At 40.0% G+C, this 21,457-nt stretch overlaps 1 protein-coding gene across 1 annotated transcript; it reads right to left on the reverse strand.

Moving 5' to 3' along the window:
* Positions 1–496: 496 nt before the first annotated feature.
* Positions 497–18,200, reverse strand: PARVG (parvin gamma). The gene is made up of 12 exons (XM_061472057.1): positions 18,077–18,200; positions 17,522–17,586; positions 14,454–14,556; positions 13,305–13,445; positions 12,761–12,876; positions 10,737–10,792; positions 9,813–9,835; positions 7,825–7,886; positions 7,640–7,708; positions 6,256–6,357; positions 2,440–2,512; positions 497–603 (listed from the first exon to the last, which is right to left on the reverse strand). Exons 1-12 carry the CDS (start codon positions 18,153–18,155, stop codon positions 524–526), a joined length of 969 nt encoding a protein of 322 aa, XP_061328041.1. The 5' UTR covers positions 18,156–18,200; the 3' UTR covers positions 497–523.
* Between the last annotated feature and the right edge of the window lie 3,257 nt (positions 18,201–21,457).

Genomic DNA, 21,457 nt, shown 5'->3' on the forward strand with positions numbered 1-21,457 from the left:
TGGCATCCAATCCATATCTTCTTGTCTGAGAACAGCTGGCCATCTGTCTAAGGAGGGTTTTGAACTCGAATTTCAAGTGTGTCTGCAATCTTCCTCATCCCAGAGGTGCCATGGTGGCTCTTTCCACTCTCTAGTTTCTAGAGTCACTCAATCAGGAAAATGGGGAGGTTGCAATTACAGCTTCCAAATTCACCTCCAGATGCAAAGATTGCAGAGCCTAGAATGCACTTCTTTTCAGCATTAGAGGGGCTCAGACAGAACAGGAGACAGGGTCTGTAGCAAGAGCTACAGCCACAGAATTACACAATACACTGGCCCTGGGCACACGCACACTTAGTTACTCAGGCTTACGTGAAAACTTGCATGAATACATACTTGCATATACAATGTTAATACAGCAAGTGTCAGACACGTGCATGCACATAAACAGTGGCAAACAGAGCGGGGAATCCAAAAATCTGACCATGACACGCTAGGGAAAAGAAAAACCAACAAAAAACAAAGCCCAAGATCTTGGCCTTGCTCATGTTTCCTTGGATTTGTATTTGGAATACAAGCAATATAGAATTCGCATTGTAGTCTTCATATCTCCGTTCACGATATCTGTGGATACACAAACCAGAAACAATAAAACCAGATGGGAAGCATTAGCAATTCCTGGAATAGAAACAGACTGCAATTGCCAAAGACAATCTTCCACCTTTCCTCAGTTATAAAGTAGGCTTAGACAACCTAATTGTAACAAGAAGCAAACCAGGAACTACAGAGCTAGAAAAATTATTTATTCATTAAATGAACTTAAGGACAAGTTCATTTCACTGCATTGTTTTGCTGGAAGACAGGATAAATAATGCATAGTAAGAAATAATTCTTCACTAGCAAAGAACAGATTGGATCATTTAGGGCGTTACAATTTTATTTTTGAAAGATTCCTGTATGGCAGGAATCATACTGGGAATTAGTTGATACTTTATTTTTCGGTTGTAACGTTTCCATTATGTTTCACTGCCATTAGCTGTGTTCTTTTTACATTTGGTTTTCAGCTTCCATGCTCTCGGCAAAATCAACTGCTCTTGTATTTAGTAATTGCAATGGAAGAGGGTAACTGATTTAGAGGTTTTACTGTTCTTACAGTGCTGTAAATCACCAGGAGAAAGACTAATAATGAAACACTAGTAAAGTCTAAATAGTGTAGCTGTAATAAGTACCCCTAAATCATACTAAAATCAATCATTAACTGAGGATTTTCCCAGTGAAGCTAAAGTATCTGCAGGTGCTCACACCAGTATTTCTTTTACTGATCAATTCTGTGTTTGAGGCAATGCAGAATAGCCAGAGGGAAGGAAAGCAAGCATAGGTTTATCTCTCTTCATACAAAAGGTGGATCTCAGCATGGAGATCTGAGCTCATGCGTTTACTCTTTTCAAAGTTAACGTAAATAGCTTTCCAAACTCCTAGCTCTATGCAATACAGCAGAAAGCCTACAATTCATGCATGCCCACCATACAAATTGCTGACATCACCAAAGCATTAGTGGAAAAAGAAAACAAAAGAAAAAACAAAAATTCTACCTTTCCATGATGCCATTGGGTATGTACTAAACACATGCACCCACTTGTTCATAAATGAATAACAGGGAAAGAGACAATGTTTCCTATTTTTAGTAAAGATTTTATTTCTTTATTCAACAAGCTTTTGAGCTTGATGAAGGAATGATGGGGTGAGGTCATGTGCCCTGCAAAGGGTCAGGCTAAGCAGTCACAGCACCATCCATTAACATAACCACGTCTCTCATTCAACCAGGAGCTGGTCAGAAATTTGTCTTTGGACCATTTTTTCAATTGGAAAATTAGACTCATCCAAAAGAAGCATGCATGCACATTGAATTAGTGATGAAAGCATTCACTTGGATGCAGGAGATCAAGATTCAGCTCCCAGGTCTGAACTAGGCAGAAGAGCAACTTAAAACCTATGAATTTCACAGTCAGGACACTGACCCCTGAGCTCTTCTGGGTTTGAAGAGAGTGATCAGTGTTTCTGATTTTCAGGACATATTCTGCAAGGTCTCTCCCCATATGAAATGAGCTTGGTTTTAGTGCACTGTCTTATGAGATAGAAAAATAATTTTCCATCGAGCTCAGTTGTTGTAATTTCCCTAGGAGCTGCCTCTGTTTGAAATCTTCAACAAATCCTGACCTACTAAATAGTTTAAGTTTAGTGCAAAATTACTAAACCTATAACAGTCAACATTTTTAGTATAGAAATATTGTTGAAAACGATTCTCAGATTTATTACAATTCATTCTGAATGAGGAGCTATGGGCAGCCGTAAATGAAATGTGTCAGTGTCATGCTGCAGAATCTGCTTCCTTCAATTGCCCTAACTTTTGCCTGGATATTAGCAATTCTACTCCAGACAAGTTTGCATGTCATGACGCACCTTCAGAGTTCACTGAAAAATTCAGAAGGCCTCCATCTGCCAGCAGGTCCAGTGCAAGGTTAACGTTGTGAAGCTGTTGATGGGAGAAAGAGAGAAAGATCAATATAACAGAAAATATTTTCCACCCAGCAGTGCAGTCGCCAGGAGGTTTTAAAAAGTATTTTTTTAGTAGCTGAAGATACCGATTCATAAATATGTACTCATATCTGTCTCCTCTGTCTTGATGGAGTGCTCTTCACAATATCTAGCAATTACCATATAAAATTGGATGTGAAATCTGTCTCCTACAAAAGGTATCCCATGAGATGGGCAGAAGAATCCATTTATTTAAAAATAGACCTTGCATGTGAAAGTCTTGTGTTAATGGATGTTTCCATGGGGAAAACAGGCTAGACTCAGAATCTAATAGATGCATGGAATTTATTTCTATTTCTTCAACAATGTTCATACATTTTCCATATTTGGAACAAACAAAAAACACATAAGGAAAAAGTTCTCTTTATTTAATTCAGTTATAAAGACTGCAAATCTTCTGATCAGCTAATACTTGTGAGCTAGAAGTTTATGCTTTAATATATAAAGATGTCTATACACAGTAACAACAGTGATGATATCCTTAATACTACTCATGAGAAATTAAGCACACATCTGTGAATGAAGGCTGGGGGGGGTTGTTCTGATTTTTCCTTGCTGGTTGTTCTCTACTTTCCCCACATAAAAGCAGCATCACACATACATGCAGTAGCCATGAATGATTTTTTTTTAAGTAATATTACATCCCATTAATACCTTCTAACGGCTTAAGAGTAGTTGTTTACTTGGATGGTAGTTAGGAAGCTCCTTTCTTCTAATCAGAATCATCTAGGTTGGACAAGACCTTTAAGATTTTCAAGGCCAGTTGTTATCCCAGGACTGACAAGTCCATCACTAAACCACGTCCCTAAATGCCACATCTACACATCTTTTAAATAACCCAGTGCCTGAACAAACTTCAAATTGTCTCTTCATACATTCCTTAGGCTACTGAGCAATTCATCCTTTGGGAGGCACATCATAACTACTGCTGTGCTGTTGCCTATTATCTTTTGCCAATAAGCACATAGGTCCCCCAAGCATAAGCCAAGCAAAACTGTGTGCTCTGAAGTGAAGCAATAGACCTATTTTTTACCTGGTTGTAGGGTTTACAAGAGACTGAGACCATCAGTTTGGATTCAGGCTTGTTTTCTTCCTCTGATAGTCAGCAATCAGGTGAGCTTAAGCTCACACAGATCTACAAAATTTTCTGATTGGAATGAATTAATCAAATGTTTCATTAATGAACCATCACAGGTAAAAGGGGCACATTTCCCTCCCTGTAATGTGTGTGACATTTGCAAGGAACAAGATGCAGATTTCAAAATAAATCTTCAGACAGAAATACTGACAATCACCGAAGAAAGAAAACCTAGAAAAATAAGTTGTTTCATCCACCTGTGCTTCCAGACTCAGAAGAGCTGGAAAATTCTCTAGGATTTACAACTGGACAGAAGTCAAGACTTTTAGGGTTTTTCAGCTCTGGGCCTGTTTTGGCAAAAGTACCAAGCTCACACAGTTTTGATGAGCAGAGGGGCCCTCCATCATCATCATCTTTGTCTCCTGACTGTGCAAAGTTCACCCTTAACTGCAGCCTGACCTATTCTGTGAAGATACTCTTTGTCTCAGAATACACAACTTTCTATGCACAGGAGTGCCCAGAGATGGACTTCCTTTACAGTTACTTGTAAACCTAATTTTTTGGTGATAAACACTGAAAAACCCTGCAACAAACCTACCTACACACTGCTGTCTTCTTACACTTCTAGATGAGTCACCTCCTGGATTTCTGTACCTGCTTTCCTCACCCCTCCTGTCTCTCTAACGTGGGCTGCTGCCCTCCTTATTTCTTGTTTCTATTTCCTCCTTAGAATCACTGCTTCCCTCCCAATTCCCCCTCTTTGTGATTCATGAAGTGTACGTACCAGCTTTCAACCACGAGCTTTCAGCTTGAAAGAAAAGTTGATGCGCTGCACCGATCACAACAGTGCGTGTGGCTGTCACCATTTTTATAACACAAGTGACATGTTTTAAATCTCAGGAAAAGTTTCATTTTCATACTTTACAGTACCAATTAATGTCTAAAATGACAGGGAGTTAGAAAGCCCAGGGGAATTGGAAGACGTATTTTGTGTACAAATGACAGTTGAACTATGGTCGCTCAATATTTTTAGTTACACTGTCATCTCATTTTTCATCTGGCAATGAACATCAGAGGAGAAACAAATGGTAAATACCACTTCGGCAAACTGTTCAACAATAAGTCCAGTACACAGAAGCAACATTGCTAAAATGAAATTACTAGGACATACAGAATTGTACTGAAGCAGTACCCAACCCCATTATATGACCAGCATGTGCAAGTTAAGAACTATGAAGTCAGGGCTCTGATCTGTAAGTGAAATTTAGGGGTATTTCATTTCTTGAAAAAGATCTGTGAGGTTGAAAAGAGCTGAACCAAAAATAAAAGGTTTTCTATGTTAATGGAAATGTTAAAAAATTATTTCCAAGTCAACAGACTAGAGAAAAAAGTTTGAAAACTGAGTGGAAGAGGAGAAAGGGAAGAAAAATAACTGCAGGGAAATGTTTTGATTTTGTTTGATTCAACCCTTCAAAATAAATTTTCCCTGTTCTTAGATTTGAAGAAATCTGGATTTTCCTAATACCTTAAACACTCAACTGACAGCAACAGATTTTGACAGAATTTGAACACAGGCCTCAGGCAATTGTGCTTTCAAATGCTTTGATGAAAAACTCCACAGGAGTATTTATATATTAATACAGGACCTCTGAGAATTTTCATTACAAATAAATATTGCCCAGGAAGATTAACTGCAGGGAGGTTGGGAATTAGATGAAAGTCTTGTCTGTGCAAGGAAGCTATAATGCAAACCACGCCAGAGGAGAGATTCCCTTCTCTGGCAGTTCTCAAGCAAAAAGGATCTGACAAGTTTCACCTTCACAGATCTAACAGAATACAACCCAGGAAAAACAGGTTTCAAGATTTTCAGAGCTATTCAGTGATCACATGAACAATCTCTGCCTGCAGTGGAGACAATTTGAAAATATCTGAAATATTTCAAAATAGGTAACACCCCAGATCTGTGGTGGGGGCATTTGGCATCTGGCTGCTGCCAGCTTGTTCTTTTAAAGCAACGATGAATTCTGCCTGGTAGAGGTTGAAAAAGGTGTCAACCTCTAGTCTGGCTGGGTAGGTTACAGATCCCAGCCTTGGGAAAGGAAAAAATGTAAACTCTTGAGAGCTTCCAAAGCACATAGGGGGCCCTCAAAATGTTCTGTTCATGTCTTGATTAAGGTATATTTTTAGGATAGCCTATGGAAACCTATAGAGATCCAGTTCTGCTATGGAAGGGGTGTCATCCACTTAAAAATGTTGTTTGCAGGACAGACTTGTAACAGACAGCATACCAATTCCCCACCACACAGACCCTCTGTATTTCGCCAGAAGGCTTCAGAAGCACGTCTCTGCCAAAAAATGCAAGTAACAATAGTGTGCCACCCGTGAGATAACAACTGACTTTGAAGACGATATTGACCTGTTCCAAGGTATTTTAACGTGCAGTGCACGTGGTTGTACTGTCCCAAGCCACTGTCCTGCAAACGCTGAATGCTTAAGACTTCACATGCAGCAGCAGCAATTTAGAGCTCTAGTTTAACTGACATACAGAAGCACTAAACAGACGTTTGAAGCTTCAAGCTCTAAGCAACTAAATAACAACCTACCATCTCCATGCTGCTGGCTGGAGTCAGGAAGAAATGCCTTAAATTCAGAAAGTAACCCTCCAGTTGTCCAATTAACAGAAGCAGGATAACTCCATCTGTAAACTAGATGAAGAATGATCTTAATATTATTTATTATATTGGCTTTTAGTAAGTTACTCCAATAAATGCCATTCTAGCAATAAAGGAATTTAAACGGTACTCTGGCAAGCAGACAGCCTAATGACTCAGCTCCCTCAACCTCTTCTATAGTGAACTTCGCATTTAGTTACATAAGGCTCCCAAGTTCATGTTAGTGAAAATAAGACCTTGTAAAAACACAGCTATTAAAACAAACTATTCCAGATGTGAAGAGACTACAGACAACCACAAGCAACAAATGTGTAAGTATAAATAAAAGAAAATTGTGCCTACTGCCTGAGATTTCACAGAATCACAAATTCATTAGGGTTAGAAGGGACCTCTGGTAACCATCTGGTTCAACCAAGGCACAGCCACCTAGAGCAGGTTGCACAGGAACGTGTACAGGTGGGTTTTGAATGTCTCCAGAAAGGGAAACTCCACAACCCCCTGGGCAGCCTGTAAGTGTTTGTTATTATAAAACACTTATGAAACTTCCTTTCTCACAGTTACCCACCAGGAAAACCCAGAAGAGCATGAGAGCACAGATCCGCTTTTCATCCATGTGGCATAAATGGCAGGGACTGCACCTGCACCAAGGTTTTCAATGCTTGGAGTAAAGCAAGATCAGTGAGCTGATTTCTGCATGCATGTCTGCAGAAGCAGAGAATGAAAAAGCCACGAGGGACACCCGTGAGCTCATCTCCCATAGCTCACTCACTCCCTGGAGAGGTGCAGGGAGGATGCTGCACTCCCTGGCTCTGCATGAGCTGCTGTCCACCCTCCCTGGAGGCAGCAGCAGTGGAGGAGGACAGCAGAGGTGCAGTTGTGCCCCTCGCATCAGCACGCAGGGTGGTTATCCCAAGTCAGAAGATGGGATGCAGTGAAAATCAGGTCTTCCTACCGTGAAGCAAATCCAGCATTAAAAATCGTTAAGCACCAGCAATCAGCTTGGCTTTCAGTTTAATTGTCAGAACACCTTTATTTCTATCCTGACAGAAAGAGCACCCACAGGAGTTGGGCAGACTCTGAAAATTACCCTCTATAGCATTACAAAGGCACCACTCAATACAAAGTTATATTTTTTCATTACTCATTAGCTTTAGAAACTTAAGAGACTGAAGCCTGATATCTTAACCTGAAGCTAGAAATAATTGTTATGTTGCCATGTTTCAAATTACTACAGCAAAAGGGAGGAATCCTAATGGTGAGAGTAAACACTGACAGCTGACAAAACATGGTTAACATGCAGCTTACAGCAGGCTACCTGAGAGCTGATGTCTTTCACGTTTAGTCCTAATTTTCCAACATGCTGGTTGACAAATTGCAATAATACCTAAAGAAAACAGAATGGGAAGAGAGGGTGGAAGAAAAGATAACTTCTTTTTCAGTGTTGAAAAAGAATTATGTTTTACCTTACAAATTTTGATGTCTATTAAAAAAGTAAATTACCTTTTTTACAGCATCCACTTTATCTGGAGCACGGCTAAATAATTCATCAAAGGCATCATCTTCTGAATCAAAACAACATTAATTGTCATTATTCAGAATAACTGTCAGATCAGAGATTTGAAGTGGCTCCAGAAGGTTCACACCTTATAAGTCAAGGAGGAAGAGAGCCACAGGGAGATGGGGAAAATTCCTGCTTTTGTATTTCTCAGAGGACTGGGTGAGCAGCTTCCGTTCAGCCTGACTACATCAGAGAACACGGTTTACTTCATTCACCTCTGTAATTTTTGCCTGCAGAGGTTCTCAAGATTTGTGCTGCCACCAGCCTGAGTAATGTCAAAGTTCCGCATCTCTACAGTTTACCTCTTTTCCTATTCTTTTTTTTTAAACCCTGAACCTCTGGGGAAAAATACTGCAAGCTGAGTAGAAAGCTATACATTTTAACATAAACATCAGTTGCATCAAATTTGCAGCAAACCAGCCCCTTTCCTTCAAAAAACCACAAACTTGATATTGGGCTTGGAGACACTGCCCTTACTCTGCAAATTCACAGACCTCAAAAATAACCAGTGCTGCCATCCAGTTTAAAAGAGGGCACTAAACCAGTGTCAGCAGTGCTGCGACAGAGAACTAGCACAAGTTTAAAGATCTCCAAGGAAATGGGATTCATTGAAATCCTTGTGTATGCCCACCCTCACCTCCATTTTCTGCCCAGGTTTAGCAAGAACAGGACACATCTCTTCACAGTAACCTGGCCATAAGACTGCTCTGCTTCAAGCATGAATAAGGTATTCAAAACATCCTTAAAAATCAAGGGCACTCTGGAAGCATAACTAAATGGAGAACTAGTTTCAACAGTACAGGAAAGTGAAGGCAGCTTTGCTTAAGGAAGATTCCTCCCAGAAGCCAGCAACAGAGAAGTCTCCGCTGCAAAAAGGTTTCCTCTGGTTTCTCCATTCTCCCTGTTAGGGGGCTGCTGCAGGAGCAACATCAGGGAATAGCTGAATCCATCAAACAAAACACTGAGCAACAGTCTGAAACCTTCAACAGTCTTACAAACTAGAGAGCCCTCTTCTGGAGCCACGCTTTGGGATTTCTCTCTGTTAAACAAGCTGTGTCAAAAAATGGAGAGAGGGAGCATTTTGAAGAGTGAATTTCAGATTTCTCTTCACAGCAGAATCAGCCCACTGGAAGAAACACCTAATTACAGAGGGTTTTTTTCACAATTACAGCCCACATTAGAGACCACTCAGTGGAATAAATGATAAATAAGTACTAAATGAGAGAGTCTGCACCTCTACAAAAGATGAAAATGCTAACATAAAGGGCACAGCAGAGAATTAAACAGTTGCCTTGATTCACTGCAGATGAAACATGATTCTTTGCAGCAAGGAAGAGTAGCTCACACTGAAGCCTGAAGCAGTGCCCCAACCTTCAGCTGGTTCTGCCCAGATGGACATTTTTCACCTCAAGTGTTTCACAGCCCTCAAAAGCCCTTAGGGTAAACGCTCTGGGGATGTTGGTTTTACTGAGCTGCCATCCATAGTCAAGCACCAGCAGACTTCAGAATTTCATTTGCAAACTACAGAAAGGAAACTACATTGAAAGCGGTAGCAACAAGACACACAATTCTCAAGACATTATGCTCATAAATAGTTTCAACAGTGAATGAGGTCAATGTGTAAATCCAAGACATACTTTGCCCCCCAGCCAGGTCTTCTCTGTTGGGTCATCAACCAACTGTTTCTTGTCTCACCTCCCATCTGCTCTCTGTAATCCTGGGCAAAGTGACCACCCAATTTCTGAACTATGTTGTGTTGATATGAACAGACATTAACAGAAGACATTTGGAAAAAAAGCACTAGGAGAAATCCATGAATCTCTATTAACTGTAGTGGCAGCAATACTGATTTTATCTGAGAAATGATCATAATGTGGTATAGAATAGCACATAACACTAAAACACTGAATTTGGCAATACCCGTACTTACTTGGCTGTGCTTCTAAATTCTCCCTAAAAGTGCAATAAAAAGCAAGAATTAGAAACAGCATTCAGCAGAACTAATCTTTTTCACAAGCAAAGCTTATCTGGGCCATCAGCTATCTTGTAAAGCAGGAGATACAGTACAAAGTGTCATTAGCTTTTTGTCAGAGTAATTTTCTAACATTTTTAAGTGTACTGTATAACTGTGCAGACTCTTGGAAGTATATGAGGTTTTAAGTGGCCCACAGACCAACAAACACTTATTTTATAATAAGCCAAACCCATAATATTCTCTTCCACTATGCTGCTCATGATAGTAGAATTTGAAGATGTTCTATCACATAAAAGATAGTAGGCAAATCCATTTCTCGCTCTTGAAATTACATCCATACTTTCTCAACATATAAATAGGATACTGCTACTTGAATCCTTTAATAATGACAGTACCTTTCAAACTCAGCAAGCTCAGTCTTTTCTTTCACAGTAAAATAAGAACAGAACTGCCTCCTTTATCTTTATTTAATGACACCATAGCAACAAAATAAAAGTAGATTTAAACCACTGTGGCTTTAGAAAATTTCCAGTTTAGTCTGGGACAGGTAATTTTACAGTACTGGATTTTTATTATAATATTTGTTACTATATTCCATGGTTATGACAAACACTAAGCCTCAGAAATGATCATACACATTATTTTAGGTAATTTTATGTAAAGAGTAAAGAAGGGCGTTATACCATAACACCAAATCTGAAAAGCAAAAAAAGAAAAAAAAAGGAAAGAAATCAGAGAAACAATCTGCATACATATGCACACCTGGGTTTATGCATTTTTTCATCATCACGATCCCCAGCTATTTTTTATAAGGGGAAAAAAACCCACAGTATTTCCTTTCTGACTGACAATGTAAAAACCAGATATATCCCCTCTTACTTGTTTTCTGTGATATATTCCACTGCATTTGCTGTCTTTAATCCTCTGGAGGTGTTCTGTTGAAAGGACAATAAATGCTTTTGGGTTTGTTACACAAAAAAAAACCCACCCTGTAACCATTAATGAGGATTTCGTGACCTGTTTGCTCCCTTAAATGATTACCAGAAGGCATTTATTCAAGAAGTCCAGTACAATTGCTACAGGCAGTTTGAGAGGTTGCTGCTCCCTTCTGCTCCCTTTACTCTTCAAACATAAGATACTTAACTTCCCCATAAGAGGAAGCTGAAGGAGAGGTACATGGTCCCTCAGCTGGTGAAGTTCAGAGGCTGGCATGTTTGCCTGGAGTCTTGATTATACTACATTACATAAAGGAAATCACTGCCTGCACAAAGCAGCTTGATGCATTTCTCAGTTTTGCAGGACAGGAGGTGGTCATCTCTGCTTTATAATAACCTCATACCACGGCCTGCAACCTATCAATGAATCCTCCCTGTAGGTTTGGTGGGTTGCTTATATTTAGGATGGCAATTCTTACTATTTCTGAAGCCATCTGGGATACCTGCTTATGTTCTTGCATTTTTTTTTTTCCTGTATATAGTTCTTAGTACTCCACATAGTATCAAAAGAACAGCTTCAATCCAGCTGTCACCCTAAAGAGACAGGAGAGGATGGGCAAGCATACCGCTTTATTCAGACACCTGGCACACATCTCATCACAGAAAAGTCCTTGGTTTTCACTGCTTTCTCAGGCAGTGAAAAACATTCTCTGTTTACATGCTGAGCGACTCCTCGTCACTGAAGAAGAGGGCACCCAGCCCCACCAGAGCAAGACAGGTCCTTCCTGCAGGCACGTGTTGCAGAAAGGCCAGGCCTTCTCTGGTCTGCCTTGGGTTTTCTCAACATTTCAGCCTTCCAGCCTTTGCCCCTCTTCTGAGCAGTGCCTTCAGGAGCTTTCCTCATTTTTGACCTAATGACTACCTTTCCCATCGAAGGTATTGATTTCTCCTTATGGGGGATCAACTCACTACCACAACCCTCTTATTTCCATTGCCCCTTCTCTGTCTCAGGGTGAACAGCCCTTTCTGATGCTGCAGTTTCACACCAGCATCTGCTGAGGCACTCTCAGGCCCATAAGGCATTAGATGAAAGGTCGGGCTGTCACTGATCAGACCCACACGACAGGAGCGTGGGCAGCTCCAAATTCACAATTTGGGGTCCCATTAGATATCAGAGAGACCACTTCTCTGCTGAAATGCTCAGCTGGGTTGGGGTCACAACAGCTACCTTTGCAGAACCAAGCCCTAGAAGAAGCTGTCCCTCCAGGGTACATTTAAACCTCCTGAAGTGACACAGGTAACTCAAAGGCATGTTTCATTTCAGTTCCAGTTATGATCAGCTCCAAAGAGGGAAGAGTGCTAGGTCATGCCATACAGACCATGCACTTGGCTCCCTACACCAATGATTTGCAAACTCTCTGTTAAAACTGTAACACATTTTTGCAATTATATCCCAAATTGAGGAATATCTGATGTTCTCCTAAAGTCCCAGAGTTGACTTTAAGAAACTAAATAGAGGAAGAAAGCATGCAGATCTCAGCTTGTACAGAAAAATACCAAAATGTGACCCCAGTTGAAGGGGAGTAAACACTTCTCTCCCCTAAAGAAATAAGCCCTCAGCATTATACCAGTGTCATGACTTATGAGTGCAGGCTTCTACTTTAAAACACTTAGAGATACTAACAGCAGAATTTCTTATTTTTCCTTTTTTTACAGAGATCAACAGCTGTTTTGTGTTTGGATCATTCCTTTGATCAAGGAGAAAAACCAGCATAGTGTTTCTAACTTTTAAAGAGACAGCATTTGAACCGAGAACATTATAGTCTAGACCAACAAACTGAAATTAAAAGGCACAGTTCACAGAATACAAATATCTTTTTCACACACATTTCTCCCTAATTGTAAGCAAATTAGTCTTGATAGAAGGTCTCTAGGATCTACTGTAACAAATATTGACACTATAATTACCTCAATGGTGATTGTTTCCACTTGAACACTCGGAGGCATGGCCAGGTTGGGTTCAAAGTGCTTCGCTATTGCAACCAGAAGATGCAGTGTGCTCACTAAGTCCTTTATCAAGATAGCTATTCCATGTAAAGAAAGAAAACAATGGTTAGCGTGCAACACAAGTAATATAATAAATTCACTTTAATGTCATAAATTCTCCCTGTGCAGAAGATCCCAAAGTCAAAGAGGGCTATAACACAGGTGAAACATCAGACTGCAGTTTCTATAATACCACAGTTCAGCAATACCACACCTTAAAAGTCCTTTTTGTGAGACATACACATGAATGATGAGGAGCTTGAAAAGGTTCACAAGCCACACACTTAGAGGATGTGGCTTGCATGATGCAGTCAGGGTCAGTTAGTCCTGTCTCACTTTTGATTCAACTGGTAATTGAAAACAGGTTATTTAATCAGTGTTCTGGCACCCCTTTGCCTCACAGCAGCCATACAGCAGAGGAAGCCCTGTTGTGGATGATTTTCTCCAATTTCAATTCTGCACCTACATTCCACACTCCATTTCAGCTGACTTTTTTCCAGTTGCAAACACTTAGCCACAGCTTCCAGAATCACAGAGAGTTTCTGTCGCTGCTTTTTTTCTGTTAATGCGATCTTGTCAACATCCAGCTTGAGAGATCCTAGGTTTTCTTTGACAGAGTCCAAAGGAAGGAGGAGAAGGATGTATTTCAACACCACCATAAGGAAAAAAAAAAAGAAACATAAAATTACAGCAAAGCACACAAATTCTCATTTTAAGTTTTCACTACCACCTAATAGCTTCCACCACAGACCCACATCCTGTGCTTTCTGAAAGCCTCAATAAAATCAGTGAAACTCTGAAACAGGGAGAGGACTCAAGTCATTACTTGCCCTCATCTTAGCACTCCACGCTCCTCCTTTTCCCAGTAGAAGCTACAGGAATCCAATGAGTGCATCTTTCCTGTAAATGGTGTACACAGGCAACATCAACTCACATATATAGAAGATATCCCAGCTTGTTGCTCAGGCAAGTAAACTGCGAAAATAAGCCAATCCTGCTCATGCTGCTGCCCTCAGCTTTAGTGAAAAAGAGATATGATTTGAAAGATATCCCCCAAAAAATAAAAAGGGGAAGAAAAATTAAGTAGAAACAAGAGATATGGAGAAACAGAAATAGAACAGGCTGCTCCAAGGTCCTGTTTTTATACAAGCACTTCATACTGTAGAGAGCCTATTAGATTTCCATCTGTTCCAATTCCAGCCCACTGCTTTAGACCTATTTTTTTTCCTTTTTTTTTAAAAAAAAAAAAAGAAGGAAAACATATTAATTATAGTGCTGATTCCATCCAATGCTTCTGGTAGCATCAGAAATCACCTTCGAGCTCCTGGTTTATGAAGCCCTCCTTCCATTTAGAAGCACTGTAATTTCACACTTCAAAGTTAACCTTTCTATTATGTTAACTAGCAGGTAAAAAGACTTTCTTTGAAGAAAAATAATTACATAAAACCAATAGTGGATCATCAGGCATTTGCTCAGAATTGCAATAATCAGAGATGGCTCCCAGTGTAGTGCTTTTTCCATTAGCGAGAAGTAAGACTCCAGCAGATTGCAATTTGTGAGGTTCATTCTCTGATCTCGAAGTAACTCCACGATGTGTTTGGGAACAACAGCTTACCCAAGAGATGATGAAGTACCAGCCCATCATACAGATCTTCTTCCAGACTTTTAACTACTATGTGTTCCTCTTTCAGAGTTGTGTTAATCCAGTCAATCAATAACTGTGAAGGAAAACAAAGTAGCTGGCAATTATATTCTTGTTGTTTACAGAGTACAGCACTCAGTGCTATATTGTGTTTCACCTTTCTCATTAGTCCCTTATCTTACACCTTGATTTGATTTCAACCTCCACTTCCTTTGTGCTTTTTGGTTGTTTTTTAAAGGGAAACAAAGTATCAGTTAGTTCTCCCTAATTTTCAAGTGAAATAGACATCTCACAAACTACATTCCTATGAATTTTGTAGAAATAGTTATACAGGTGGAGAGACAGATCCTACTCCCTCTTCCCTCAGGAAAGAGGCTGCAAAGTACTTTTCCCAACCCCCGCCTTCATTAGATGTCACAGGATTCACACAAATTCAACAGTCAAACAAAAGTTTGTAAGACAAGTGGCTTCACTTATTCTCTTCATTGTTTCTTGTAATCATCTATGTTACTAGCACTCCTTTCTTCCCTCTCCTATTTTTTTCTCTTTCTGCAATTTTGTCCTAATCTGTCTCCAAATACTCTTCGGGGGGGGGGGGGGAAGCATTTTGTTTACTTCACTTTCTTATGTGGCAGTCTTCCTATCACCCTTTTCAATATCCTTCCTGCCTTTGCAAGGGGAAGCTGCTTGGGAAGCCAAGGGCTATCTACAGCTGGAAAGAAATCACCTTCCAGTTACATCCCTTGCCTCTGCAGCCCCTTCCTTTTGGTCTGTGCTCCTACATGGGAGACTAAGGGAGCTCCTCTGCGCTTCTCCAAGCATGTGTTTTATCCATGTGTCAATAGAAATGGAAGGTGACCTGCTGAAGCAGAACTGGAAAGCAGTAGCCACAGCCAGCTGTTAACAAGAACCTTCCAGAAAAGGGATGGGTATTGCTTGTCTTTCTATTATTGCTACAAGTGAGTGTCTGGGGTTTGTTGTGTGGGTAACACCCTTCTCACTCGCTGTAAACAGAGGCGAAAATTCACAGCAGACCCCTGTAATTTAGCCAACATTAACAAAAATGTAAAAAGCAAGTTGGAAACATAAAATACCTCTGAGAAGCTTGAAACTGTACAAAAAACAAACAAACAAGGCCTGGCACAGCACTTGCCTAAACTGAGAAGCTGTCAAAGTGTTTGGAATATATTTTCTCAGCTGAGAAGTAACAAGAATTTTGTAGAGCAGAAAGCCATGCTCCTCAACTAATGCTGCTTAACAGGTTAAGACCTATTGACACCTTAGATGTGTAAGTGATAGAGGGGTACCACAAATGAAACGACACAAGCAGATGGAAGTTGGAAAAGCAGAAAGCACTGCTGAGTATACACCTCTGAGATCACTCGTTTACTGTCTTGGCTTTAAACAGCCACATCCACAGCCTGCAGCTCACACAACTTGGCTTTCAGTTCAGTTGTTGGGGCCCCACTCAGCTGCAGAGTGTTATGTCTAAAGAAGTTTCCTACTGACCTTCAAATGCAACTATCTTCTATTTTAGGTACAGTTCGATACTTACAGTAACTACAGCAATCCATTTTGCATTCCTTAATTCCCCAAAGCTTTCTCAAAACAAAAGTGCAGTGGAACAGCGTCTTTCTCCCAAGCAAGTTTCTTTGCTTCCCTTGAAGATACCTCCCTGTCCTCCCACATCCCAATCTCTTCTCTGGATGAGCAATGAATTCTTCATATTAAGAAGGCAACCAGTGGCACCAATGGGCACCCAGAGGACTTTGTTTCTTGGGACCCAATTTCCACCTCCTCATCATCCAAAGAAAAAAAATGAGACAGTGAAGAACACCATTTCAGGAGTCTCTGACAGGCAGTAGATTAAGCACTGAAGCTCACAAAAATCTTCATAAACTGAGGAAAGCTCTTCATTTTTGGCAGATACAAATTTAGGATCTCTGTAGACAATATAATTGCATTTTGCAGCACCTCCTTTCAGATTTTGTCTTTTGTATAAAAACATTGTGAAAGGCTGACACAAAAATCAAATCTTTTTCATCAAATGTGCACAAAGGTTTAAGAAAACATAATCAAGAAATGCACATATTTATGGATTTATGAATGCCACAATATACACACACCAGCAAACAGCCTAAGCTGGTTTACATCGTATTTATAATAATTCTAATATCTCCATAATACAAGAAGTGATGGTCTCGTAAGAGACATGGCACTTTTCTTCCAGGAAATATCAGTATGCTAGCCTTCCCCTGGGCTGTACCATTTAGAGAAACACACTGATTGAATACACAGGGGAGATTTTCAAAATAAAATGCTTTCCTGTGAAATAGGATTCATTCTTCACAGTTACCTCAAGCAGACAACACACTATACAACAACTTGAAAGCTTTTCTCCTGAATTCTTGGTGATTTGAACATCCGTCATCCCTTTTCCCTCTGCTCTATGCTATCCTTGTCACGCAGCATTGCAGCTGAGCCAGCTGCCACTGGAGGTAGAAGACAAGACAGAAGACTAATGCAAATCAGCACAGCAATCCTAAAACTTGGTATCATGGGGTCAGGGTAGGAAACTTCCATGTATCCACACATCTATTTAGTCACAGTAAATGCTGATATAGGGTTGCTTTCAGTCACAGTTCCAGCTGGATTCTTATTGCTATTACACTATAATTACAATGAAGTATCAACTCGGTACTTCCAGTGTGGCTCACATCTCAAGTTAGGAGAGGTATCAGATAAGATAAAACTCAGGTTTTAAATCTACGCTCCACTTTACACACAGCAGTGACCACTCTTGGGTGACACAGGCATTTGTAGCTTGGTTCTGTATGGCCCCAGCCATCCTGGCATTGTGCTTAAGCTGAAGCTTTGGTTTACTTGCGTGGAGCCCAAGTGCCAAAAGCAGAGGGCATCCCCATCCACAAAGAGTGGGGAACTGAGGCCAAACAGATGTGTAATTTACAGGGTTTAGATTAATACGACAGGTTAAAACAACTTAAGGTGAGTGTTAAATAATATAGTAAAAGAAACGGTACCAGTTTTAATTCTTCCAGTTTGGGATTGTTGCTTGAGGATGGTTTTATGAATTTCTTCTTCTCCCCTATGAAAGGAAGCAAACAAGATCCATTACAATTTTCAAGTATGACTAATGTGAGTTTCCTGTAAAATCAGCTATCAGTTTAGTATTACCCAGTATTGCTACTTGCCATATGTAGCAACACTGACATTTTTTATTTTAACTTATGAATGAGAAAATGGTATATGTTGGAAATTATGCTTCAATGTAATTCAAATAAGTAAGATCTACACAGATCTTACTAAATTCTGGAAAGAGGAAAAAAAACTTGGTCAGATCTTTATATGTGAAATTTAAATTTCAGCTAAAAAAACAGCTAAAATTGGTGTTGCTCCTTCAAGATTTGCCTCTAGAGAATCAGCAGCCAAAGAACACATACAAATCTTACCCACTGCTTATAAAACCATGGGACCACTGCTGAAAAATACACAGTTCATTTGTACTGCACATTTTCTCCTTGGTTCTTCAGGTCATTCTTTGGACCTTTTCCTGTCCTAGTTCATAAAGTACATACCTTGAGCGATGATGCTCTCATCTAGGAACTGATCAACTGCAGCAGGCTGTGTAAACGCATTTAAGAAGTCTGGATCCATTGTTTTTTCTCACTCACGGTAAACTGGTAAAACTGATGGGGAAAAGGAACATGGGTAAAGGCATGTAAAGATCAAAATCGGTGCTAAGAATAAAATAAACTGAAGGGGTTTTTTGTTACTATTTCATCACTGGTGGATTGCTGTAAAAGAAAAAGTCTGAAAATGTATTGAAATGTGTGTAAAGAAAAAAAAGAAGTTAAAAAGACTTTTTCCTGTTAATCATCAAAAAGCCTCAAAAGTCCTAAAAGTTGCCTTAATTCTAATTCTGTTTCATCTGAATTAGACTAGTAAAATCCTATTTCAATTGAAATTAAAAAGCTTTCACTTCCAAGGTATCAATGGATATCTGCTATGAAAATAACCAATACTTAAGAAGTATTAAGTGAAGAATACAGTAGATAAGTTACTGAGACAAGCTTATAAACATAAGCAGTTCCCTTTATTAGACCATCTGGTAGCGCTGTGGGGAAATATGGCATGTTTCTGGATAGACAACCCCATCTTTATGTTAGGTGAAGTTGCATGGCTTCTTAAAGATTATTTTATTTTAAACTCAGACTGCAGAATGACTTTCCTTCCCAACCCAGATGTCCTCAAATGAAAGCAGAACGGCAATACACAGTGCAACAGTGAAAATGTCTTATCAACAAACCCAAAACCATGGGTAAAGTTTTCCAACCCAGCTAGGAGTTGTGTTGGAGGACAGCAGAAGCCAGAGAAAGGAAAGAGGCCACTGTAGGAGAGGGAAGGCTGACTCTACTTGTTCTTTTTTAACAGAATGTGAGATGCTCCTTGTTAGAGGTTCACATGGAGAGGACTCCTACTGGCTACCCAAGATGCCCGTATCAGCAGCCCTCCCTCTCAAGGCTCCCTGACTTGCATTTTTCAGTTAGAATATTGGTAGAAAATAGCCATTGGATGCTTTTGCATATCAATCTGGTAAAACAAATTAGGCATAAAATTCCCAGCAAACCACCAGGAGAAAGGGTCACAAGAGAATTGGTTTCATTATGGTGGCTGCAAAACTGAAAGCTGTCTCTAAAAAGGTTCTTGGTAAAATTGAGGAGAATGAGTCATTTAGTGCCTAAGGAAAAGCTGCACTACCCGAGATTACCCAAATGAAATTAACTGAAAGAGAAAAGTTAATTAATACAGAGCAACCTAAGGACAACTTACTTTGAAATTAGGTTTCTGATAGCTGTTGCACCTTAGGAAGTCCTCCTCATAAGTCTTCTGTAATTGTCTGTGCAAACCACTGCTTACACTAACTCAGCTTTCCTTTTACACTAACTCAACTTGTACATCTCTTACTTACTTTGACTATTTACACACCTAAGCGATGTGTATTGCCTGCCGGATCCTTGGTCTCTTTTTGGCCAAGGAACCCAAACATCAGAAGCCACTCTTTAAAATAAAATTTGGAGGCCTGTAAGAAAAGACCTGAAATTAATAATTTGCAATAGCATAAGGTAATATCCTCTAAGGCTTCAGACCTGTGTGTCCTACTCAGTAGAGTGTTAAAATTGCTATACTGGGGACCTTGTCTAGTACTGATAGCTTGTCTAGTATCCAGTCCCTTACAGCAGAAAATTAGGATGAAAAAACACCCATGAAGAGAGCAAGCATACACAGGTACTTTCCTAAAACTCTTCAATAGCCTGCAGTCCAGCCTTCCTACATTAAAATCGGCATCCTAGTATTTAGAAGCTGCCAACATATTTAATTCCCATGAACTTCCCATTCACCCTTTGAATATGTGTATCACCATCCAGCAGTGAGGAGCCAAAGATCATGACTTTACCTTGCATGAAGCCCTACCACCTTCTTGCTTGCTCTAACGTGCCACCTTCCAGCTTTCCCTGAAGGTCCCTACTATGCACGGTGCAAAGAAGACCAACAGACTCATTCTTCACGTCACTGTGTTACTACTTCAAGTTATATGTCTGCATGGAGTAGTAGATATGTATGTCTACACCTTCAACAGTCACCTCTTTCCAAACCTGAGGAAGCAAAGCCTTCATCTTAGTTATACTTCCCAGGGAAACCAGTCTGTAATACCTTTGATCTTCCTGCCTGCACTCTCCTGAACTCTCTCCAGTGCTACCACAGCCTTTGGTGAAGTGCTGGGAATCAGACCTGCCCAGATTTAGAGAGGTGCACCACAGTATTCACAATGTTGTTCTCAGCTCCTCTCCTCCTAATTCCTAATGGTATTTGCTTTTTTGATCACTGCTGAGCACAGAGTTGACACTTTAATGGAACTATCTATTATATCCCCAAGACCTTATTCCTAAAACAGCAACACACCACTCAAAGCCCATCATTTACCTGTAGAGCTAGTATTGATCCCCCCCTCCATGTGTTTTACCTCACATTTATCAACATTGATTTCCTACAGCCATTTCAGAGCCTGAAAACTGCATTTCCTTAACATTTAATAGACTCATTGCTTATTATTAATAATTAGCATTTGCAAGCAGTCCTTCATGTGGCAAGCTGCATTACTGCAAGGCTCGGTCCTAGACAGTAGCATTTCAAAGAGTAATATACAGAAGAGATCATTGTAGGAGACAACCACTTGAATATATTTTGTAGAAGCATTTCACGATGACATTTTTAAATAAAATTGGGGTTTAATTATTGATTATTCAAATGAAATTAGAGATTTAGATTACACATTGGGGAAAAATTTTTCACAATGAGGGTGCTGAGGCCCTGGCACAGGCTGCCCAGAAAAGCTGCTGCTGCCCCATCCCTGGCTGTGTTCAAGGCCCCGCTTGATGGGGCTTTGAGTAACCTGGTCAAGTAGAAGGTGTCCCTGCCCATGGCAGGGGGTTGGAAGTAGATGGTCTTCAAGCTTCTTCCAACCCAAACCAGTCTATGATTCTATGAAATAGCATAATTTGGTCCTCATTATCTGAGAACATCATAGATGTACAGGCTTGTCTGTAAACACACAGAGGTGTTTTAGTTCTCCTGTACCACCTAAGGCAGCCAACAAGTGAATTTTTCTCAGATCAAGAGCTAGACTGTTGCACAATGTTGCAATGCCACAAATACCAAAGAAACAACTAATTTTTTAGTTGTGTCAACTCAACTTTTACTACTTCACAGAGTCTGGCTCCCAGATATCCCTGATAAACAATATAAAGCACTAATAAGCTACCAGTAGTCTCTGGTGCACAAACTAGCTGTAGAATATACACAAGGCACCTACTGGTGTTACCAAATCATTTCAACTGTTTTATTTCCTGTTTGAAAAGACAAAGGCCCTACTCTGTATTAGCTCAAACACACTTCCT

Source organism: Pezoporus flaviventris, unplaced genomic scaffold (assembly GCF_033815535.1).
Source record: "Pezoporus flaviventris isolate CSIRO_AGI_PZ_B2104156 unplaced genomic scaffold, CSIRO_AGI_Pfla_v1 ptg000070l, whole genome shotgun sequence".
In the NCBI taxonomy this organism is placed as follows: Eukaryota; Metazoa; Chordata; class Aves; order Psittaciformes; family Psittacidae; genus Pezoporus; species Pezoporus flaviventris.

Excerpts from the sequence above, each read along its gene's own strand:
- PARVG (XM_061472057.1), bottom strand. The coding sequence starts at position 18,155 with ATGGATCCAGACTTCTTAAATGCGTTTACACAGCCTGCTGCAGTTGAT. Across the intron at positions 13,446-14,453 it reads GGTACTTCATCATCTCTTGG|AAAACCTAGGATCTCTCAAG; the intron begins GTAAGCTGTTGT and ends ACTCTGTCAAAG. Across the intron at positions 2,513-6,255 it reads CAGCCAGCAGCATGGAGATG|CTTCACAACGTTAACCTTGC; the intron begins GTAGGTTGTTAT and ends TCCCATCAACAG.